Source organism: Camelina sativa, chromosome 18 (genome assembly GCF_030686135.1).
Source record: "Camelina sativa cultivar CO46 ecotype springtype chromosome 18, ASM3068613v1".
NCBI lineage: Eukaryota > Viridiplantae > Streptophyta > Magnoliopsida > Brassicales > Brassicaceae > Camelina > Camelina sativa.
Window position 1 is genome coordinate 10,582,768 of NC_141897.1, and position 8,524 is coordinate 10,591,291.

At 39.0% G+C, this 8,524-nt stretch overlaps 1 protein-coding gene across 1 annotated transcript; it reads right to left on the bottom strand.

The window, feature by feature from the left end:
- Window positions 1-2,065: 2,065 nt before the first annotated feature.
- LOC147922747 (uncharacterized) lies at window positions 2,066-2,542 on the bottom strand. The gene has a single exon (XM_087497766.1). It carries the CDS (start codon window positions 2,540-2,542, stop codon window positions 2,066-2,068), a length of 477 nt encoding a protein of 158 aa, XP_087353892.1.
- Window positions 2,543-8,524: the final 5,982 nt, after the last annotated feature.

Below are 8,524 nucleotides of genomic sequence, written 5' to 3' on the forward strand. Positions count from 1 at the left end.
GTGTCCAAGTTACTAGTACTATGATGCAAGTTGAATGAGCTATACTTAAAGACTTTAGACAAGCATATCACAACCTTTATTGATTTGAGCCTTAGACATCCACATGCATTCAAATCAACCATTTCCTTTAACATTCATTAATCAAGAACATGAATCAATTCTATGCAATGCTTAAACTCATTTGGCTTGGAAATAAAGGCTTTGAGACAATGATGGTCTCTTTTTAGAGTAGGGCTTATCAATACCAAGGTTCTCTCATGAAAATGGATTGAGCTTTAGAAGAATGCTAAAGGTAAGAACACCTAGACACATACAAGAATAAAACCTTGTCTACCCAAAGGCTCCCAAAGTGTTTTATCCTAGCAGTCTAAACCCAAATGATCCTAGTTCTACCCTTTAACTTCTTCTTTTCTTTTTCACCCTTTTCTCTTTTGGTTTTCAACCCAGCCTAACCCATCTTCAACAATTTTTACTTCCCATCCTTTCACTAGACTTTTACTTAAACACATTCTCCTCTTAAAGACTCTACCCTCTTTTCTTTCTCTTTTTCCTCTTTTCTTTTCATAACAGCCAAGTCCCAAACCCAACAAGTGAACCACCTAGTCCTATCTAGTTTGAAAAATGCAAACTAGAACTACACAAGGCTTTACTCTTGTCAGTTCAAACCTAACACTTTCTACCAAGCTCAATCCCAAAAATAGGCCTCACACACACAAGAATAAACATGGCTTGAAAGAAGGTTTGGTTTAGGGGTAGGGGAACTGATTCTTAATGAGGAAATCAGCTACTTGGATCAACAAGAGTGGTAAAAAGGAAGAAGATGATCCAAATATGTATATGGTATCCATGAGTTTAAAGCAATGCACACATTGATATTTAACAGTCAATATTAAGTTCTTATAAGTAGGAAATGGCATCAAATCACAACATGCTTCAATTTAGACCAAATGCAATACAGGAATTCAAGGCTTGGTTTAATCTTACGCTTCTAACCACTCAACTAGCATCAAAGTACTATTAACTTGGGCATTGATCCTAGTCTAGTGAATTAAACAAGCTAACAAGGCAAAACTCATCATAGATCCCTAATGCAAATATTATACAATCCTACATGAAACATGCTAAACAAGATGCTACTATGCAATGCAAACTACATGAACACTCTTTTTTTTTATAAAGAATTTTGCAAAAAATTTCAAATTTTTAGGGTTTTTCTATGCCTTAGATGCTATGCAAGTATTAACATGATGATGCTAAAAATTTGAAATAAGAAAACAAAACACAACATCAAATGCTATCTCAAACCCTCCCCCAAACTTAAATCACATAGTCCTCTGTGTGAAAGAAATTTGTAAGAGGATTGAAGATCAAACACAAAACACAACATCAAATGCAATGGTATTTACAAGGGAAGGTGATAGTGGTACCTCAAGGATTGGAGAAGAAACTGTCCACATCCTTTTGCATGCTGTCAAAAGTGTAGTTGGGGTCTTGTTGACGACTTGGAGGTGGAGATTGGGGCAGCTCGACGATGGGAATCGACCACGACTCGGTCGAGTACGTGCTCGAGTGGGGGGGTCGAGCTAGACCGCGAGTCTCCTTTTCTTCTTCTATCTGGCCTCCCTTGCTTCCCTGATCATGAAAATACCAAAACTAAAATCAAAATACCAAAAACCTTAAACAATATGTACATGGATACCTTAGGGACTTCCTCCCTAGTTAGCTTGTTTAGAGTCACTAAGCTTGACTTTTGATTGCCTTCTTAGGCTTTGTTTAGATACCAAGGAGGTGATGAAATCCCCCCTGGTTCGACTTGGTAACCTTGGTGTTCCTTCTTGATCACTACTTCCTTAACACTTGAACTTTGTTTCTTCTTAAGCTTGAGTTTTAGTCTTGCCTTCTTCAAAGACCTCTTGTTCAGCTTAACTTGGAGTTCCTTCACCAAATTAGTCAGTTCTTGAAGAGAATTCTTAAGCCTCTCCACATATTCTTCTTGAAAGGATAGCTTAGCACTTGAAGGTGTTTCTTTACTTGAGACCTCATGATCCTCGTTTCTTTTGATAGTCTAAGGTGGATCATTGATGGAAGGCAGATTAGTAGGGTTGTTAATGTCAAATTTCATAGTGAAATCTTCAGTCAGGTGGAGCTTGATAGTCCCCATCTTCACATCAATTACAGCCCCAGTTGTGGCTACGAATGACCTTCCCAAGATAAGAGGGTCTTCAGGCTCATGTTCCATGCTCATGATTGCAAAATCAGTTGGGATCCTTGCTTCTCCTATCTTGACTGGGAAACTCTCGATCACTCCAACCACATCCCTCTTGGACCCATCTGCTAGAGTGATATAGAAGTTGCTTGCCTTGAAATCTTCATAACCTAACTTCTCAGCCACTGAGTATGGCATCAAACTCACTGAAGCCCCTAAATCACAAAGGCACTTGTTGAAATGCATGTAGCTGATGGAGCAGGGTAGGTTGAATGAGCATGGATCCTTAAGCTTTGTTGGGATAACAGCTTTCCCAATCTTTTTCAAATCCCTCATGTCTTGATCATGAGCCTTCTTCTTTCACATCTCAAGCAAAAAATCTTGATACAGAGGATATGGAGTATACTGTTCCAAGGCAGGTCCTCTCTCTTCTTCTTGGTAAGCAATGATGATCTCTTGTATGGCCATCACTTCCTTCTTCTCAATCACAGCTTCTTCCTTCAAAGCTTTCTCTTCCGCTTGTTGTAAAGCCATCTTTTCCTTTTGCTCAATGATCTCCCTCAGTTCCCTTATCTTTTGTGCCTTGAAACATCCTGGGAATGGTAGAGGTGGCTTGTAAGCAGGAGGAATGTACTTAGCAGGCTTAACAGCTTCTGTGTCTTCAACTCGATCGACCACTCGATCAGGTACTCGGCCGTGTGTGTGGTCGAGCACCTGGTCGAGTTGTTCTTCTGCTTCAATCTGCTCAGTAAAACCTTCACTCTGGGCTTCAATTAGTGACGAATCCTCCCCACCTTGAATCGCACTGTCCTCAGTGACATTTTCCTCATGGAGATGGATGGCGTTAACAGTGAACTCCCTTTGGTTTTGACTAGCTTGTTCAGGAAATTGGTGGGGCTTAGGAGTTGAAGTAGAAGCAATGGAGCTCTCCATGTACTGGAATGTAGAGGTCAGACTTTCAAGCTCGTTACTCAGGTCATTAGGATAAGAATTCAACTTCTGGGTCAGCTTTTCAAACTGCCTTGCTTCCTCAATCTGCTTATTGGCTTGCCCAAGCAACAGCTGTTGCAGCATAGCTCTTAAGTCAGGTTCTTGGGCTTGGTAGGTCGGAAACGCTGGAGGGTGACACCATTGAGTCTGGAAACCTTGTTGATGGTGCATGGGTGCATAATGGAACTGACTGCTTTGAAACATGTACAGACTCGAACGGACACTCGGTCGAGCACTGGCACGAGTTGAAGGTCGAGTAGACTGAGATGTGAAGTCTATTTGAATCCGGCTTCTGACTCATTCAAGTACTCGATCACGCACTCGGTCGAGTGGTGGTCGAGTTGGTGGTCGAGCTGGTACCTGAAACTCAATCACAGACAAGCAGTAGAAGAAACGAGATCAGTAGTGAACAAGTGGATAAACGAACTTAATCTTAGACTTCTTTTGATCCTAATTGTCACAAAAACACACTCAAATGGGCAACAGTGCCAAATTGAAACTGACTATTTTTGTGGTGTGGTGAATGATGAATAGAATGATGACTTATGAATGAATAGAAGTCAGGGTGTTTCAATTCCCCTTATGCAGTTGCAGTATAAGAGGTGTCAATCCTATATGAGTGATTGTGAACAATCAAGATGTGCATATGAGTCTAAGTCAAGCCAGATGTAAAGGTTGTTTGTCACTAACAATCCTATTATGAAATGGAAAATGCAGAAAGTAAAACTACAAGAACTAGGAGCTAAATGCAAATGGAACAGAGTGATTATAATAGCAAGAACAGAAATAGAAACTATGTTGATGAAGAACTAATGCAAGATAAGTAATGAACAGAAAGCTAAATGAATGCAATAGAAATAAAAGAGGAATTAAACAGGACAATCACAAATCATAAACATAAGTTCTGGGGACGAACTCGAGCAAGCACTCGACCGAGTGTAGGTCGAGTACAGGGTCGAGCTAGACTAAACGTGAAAACAGAGCAACACAATAAAAGCAGAGCAATGCAAAAACGAATCAAACAACAAGCAAGCAATGATATTTAGACTAAGATATTAATAAACAAAGAAGGCCTTGAGGAGGGATTCATGGGCTGAACTAATCATTGTGGTTATCTAACTTGGTCAACAAATCTCAAGCAAACTTTGAGCTAATCTCTAGACATACTATTCTAAGACATGTTTAATCCACTCTCATGGCAAGAAACAATCAAACCTATGCATTTCTAGACTTGTTCTCACAAAGTAAAGAATCTACACAAGCAGGCATTAAGCAATACATCTAAAACCAAACAAGACCTCTAATCTCTTAGCAAGCCTAATGGTAAGCTCTGGATCTAGCCTTATCTATGCTCCTTAAACATTGGTGTGATGCTAAGATGCTTGAAATCAAATCCTACCTTCTCAGATATAGGATCAGCATTAAGAACATCTAGCCTAGAAGAGATCTACAACAATCAAGCTTGACCAAATCAAATAAACCACAAGATCAACCTAGCCTAACCCATCCTCAAGGTCCTAAGCAAACTACTCACAAGAACACATGGTGAAATAAGTCAAAAACCCAGAAAATATTGAAACTTGCATTATTAGAAAGATGAAACACAGATCTACAATATTGATGAAGAAATGAAACTCGAAATCTTAATATCTTGAAAGTTATGTAACCAACAAAATACAAGAATCTAGTCTTTCTTTCTTAAACAAGTACAAAATCTAAAAATAAAAGAAAGTGCAAAAGGAATAAATCTAAAAAAGGTAAAAACTAGGTTTTAGACTCTCTAAAAAGCTGCCCTCTGGTGGCTGCAGGTACAAGGGCCTTATATAGGAGATGAGGTGGAAGCCCTAAAAATACAAAAAGTCAAAGCAGTCAACGGCTCGGTCAACTCGACCAGTGCTCGGTCGAGTGGCTGGTCGAGCTGGCTTCTCTCGTGCATTCTCCACTCGGTCGAGTCCTTCTCAGCACACGGTCGAGTGTCTAGTCGAGTGTGCGGTCGAGTTGGACTCTGGACCTTGATTCTTCAGCCTTAACTCTCTTGTTTTCTCCTCATGATTGCTTCACTTCTCCTCAGCATTGCTTCCATGCTCCTTAAGCTCCAAAATCACCTGTTTATGCATGAAAAGATGCAAATGCAATGCAACTATACTCTAATCCATGATTAATCCTAAAGCTACACAATAATGGCCTAAATGGATAGCAAAAGATGCAAAAGTTGTGAATAAACTAAGGGAAAACAAAGTAAAATATATGAACATCACCGAACTCTTATAATTAGTCAAATGCATTGGATTGTTACATATTTTGACCCTAGAAAGAGTAACATAGCTGTTTAATGCTTCGAATCAATGTTTTCTCACGGTTTTAGCCTGTTTTGGGATAAAACGTGTTTAACTGTAGTCTAAACACTCCAAATTCATTTCGAACTCTTACAATTAGTTAAATGCATTGGATTGTCACACATTCGGACCCTAGAAACAGTAACAAAACTGTTTACTGCTTTGAATCAACGTTTTCTCGGTTTTAACCTTTTTCAGGACAAAATGGGTATGAGTGGTGTCTAAACACTCCAAATTCAACCCGAACTCTTATAATTAGTCAAATGCATTGGATTGTTACATATTTTGACCCTAGAAAGAGTAACATACCTGTTTACTGCTTCGAATCATTGTTTTCTCTGGGTTTTAGCCTGTTTTCTAGATTTAAGCCTCCTTTGGGATAAAACGGGTTTAACTGTTGGCTAAACACTCCAAATTCATCCAGAACTCTTACAATTAGTTAAATGCATTGGATTGTCACACATTTTAACCCTAGAAACAGTAACAAAGCTGTTTATTGCTTTGAATCAACGTTTTCTCGATTTTATCCTGTTTCGGGACAAAATGGGTATGAGTGGTGTCTAAACACTCCAAATTCAACCCGAACTTTTATAATTAATCAAATGAATTGGATTGTTACATATTTTGACCATAGAAAGAGTAGCATACCTGTTTAATGCATAGAATCAATGTTTTCTCTCGGTTTTAGCCTGTTTTCTCGGTTTATGCCGATTTTGGGATAAAAGGGTTTAATTGTTGTCTAAACACTCCAAATTCATCCCGAACTCTTACAATTAGTCAAATGCATTGGAATGTCACACATTCTAAAACTAGAAACAATAACAACGCTGTTTACTGCTTAGAATCAATGTTTTCTCGGTTTTAGCCTGTTTAGGGACAAAATGGGTCTAAGTGGTGTCTAAACACTCCAAATTCAACCCGAACTCTTATAATTAGTCAAATGCATTGGATTGTTACATATTTTGACCCTAGAAAGAGTATCATATCTGTTTACTGCTTCAAATCAATGTTTTCTCTCGGTTTTAGCATGTTTTCTCGGTTTAAGCCTTTTTTGGGATAAAACGGGTTTAACTATTGTCTAAACACTCCAAATTCATCCCGAACTATTACAATTAGTTAAATGCATTGGATTGTCACACATTTTGACCCTAGAAACAGTAACAAAGCTGTTTAATGCTTTGAATCAACGTTTTCTCAGTTTTAGCCTAGCTCGGGACAAAATGGGTATGAGTGGTGTCTAAAGGCTCCATATTCAACCCGAACTCTTATAATTAGTCAAATGCATCGGATTATTACATATTTTGACCCTAGAAAGAGTAACATACCTGTTTACTGCTTCGAATCAATGTTTTCTCTCGGTTTTAGCCTGTTTTCTAGATTTTAGCCTACTTTGGGATAAAACGGGTGTAACTGTTGTCTATACATTCCAAATTCATCCCGAACTCTTAGAATTATTTAAATGCATTGGATTTTCACACATTCTGACCCTAGAAACAGTAACAAAGCTGTTTACTGCTTTGAATCAACGTTTTCTTGGTTTTAGCCTGTTTCGGGACAAAATGGGTATGAGTGGTGTCTAAACACTCCAAATTCAACCCGAACTCTTATAATTAGTCAAATGCATTGGATTGTTACATATTTTGACCCTAGAAAGAGTAACATAGCTGTTTAATGATTCAAATCAATGTTTTCTCTCTATGTTCTCCTTAGCTTTAGCATGTATCCTCCTGACCTGTTCAGCCTTTTCTTTGCCATCAAAGCTACACTTCACACTTAAAGGTAAAGGAATCAAGTCTACAGGTGATTGTGGATTAAAACCATAAACAATTTCAAAAGGAGAGAATAGAGTAGCAGAATGCTTAGCGTGATTATATGCGAACTCTACGTGTGGTAAACATTCTTCCCATGACTTGAGATTGCTTTTCACTAAGGTCCTGAGGAGTGTAGATAGCATCCTGTTCACCACTTCGGTTTGCCCATCTGTTTGCGGATGACATGTGGTTGAGAATGATAGCTTGGTTCCGAGTTTAGCCCATAGCGTTCTCCAGAAGTGTCCTAGAAACTTAGTATCTTGGTATGAAACGATTACTTGAGGTATTCCATGCAGACGTACTACTTCCCTGAAAAACAAGTTAGCTACAATAACAGCATCATCCGTCTTGTGACTGGCAATGAAGTGAGCCATTTTGCTAAACCTGTCAACCACAACGAAAATCGAATCTCTACCATTTCTGGTTCGAGGTAAGCCAAGAACAAAATCCATAGAAATATGAGTCCAAGGTTGAGAAGGGATAGGGAGAGGAGTGTACAAGCCGTTGGTCTGTACTTTACCCTTGGCCATTTTGCAGATATGGCACCTAGAACAGACTTTCTCAACATCTTTCTACATTTGAGGCCGATAGAAGTGTTCTTGCAGTCCAAGTAGAGTCTTTGACACTCCGAAATGTCCAGCTAGTCCACCTCCGTGAGCTTCTCTAATCAACAGTTCCCTTATGGATCCTCTTGGTATGCACAATCGATCCTTATAAAATAGATATCCATCCTGCCTATAGTAGTTTTCAAAAGCAAACTTATGGCATTTGCCATAACTCTCAGCAAAATCGATGTCAGTCTCATAAAGTTCTACTATTTTATCAAAACCTTCAAGCTTAGAAGACAAAGTAGAAACGAGAGTGTACCTCCTGGATAATGCATCTGCGACTACATTATCCTTACCTTTCTTGTATTTAACCGTGTAGGGAAAAGTTTCTATGAACTCCATCCATATGGCATGTCTCTTATTGATCTTCTGTTGTCCTTTAAGATGCTTCAAGGACTCATGATCAGTATGAATAACGAACTCCTTTGGCCACAGGTAATGCTGCCACGTTTGAAGAGCCCGAACCAAGGCGTACAGCTCCTTGTCATATGTAGGATAGTTTAGCGTCGATCCTCCTAGCTTCTCACTGAAGTAAGCTACTGGCTTCCTATCCTGCATCAAAACAGCACCTAT

Coding starts and splice junctions, on each gene's coding strand:
- LOC147922747 (XM_087497766.1), bottom strand. CDS start 2,542: ATGAGGGATTTGAAAAAGATTGGGAAAGCTGTTATCCCAACAAAGCTT.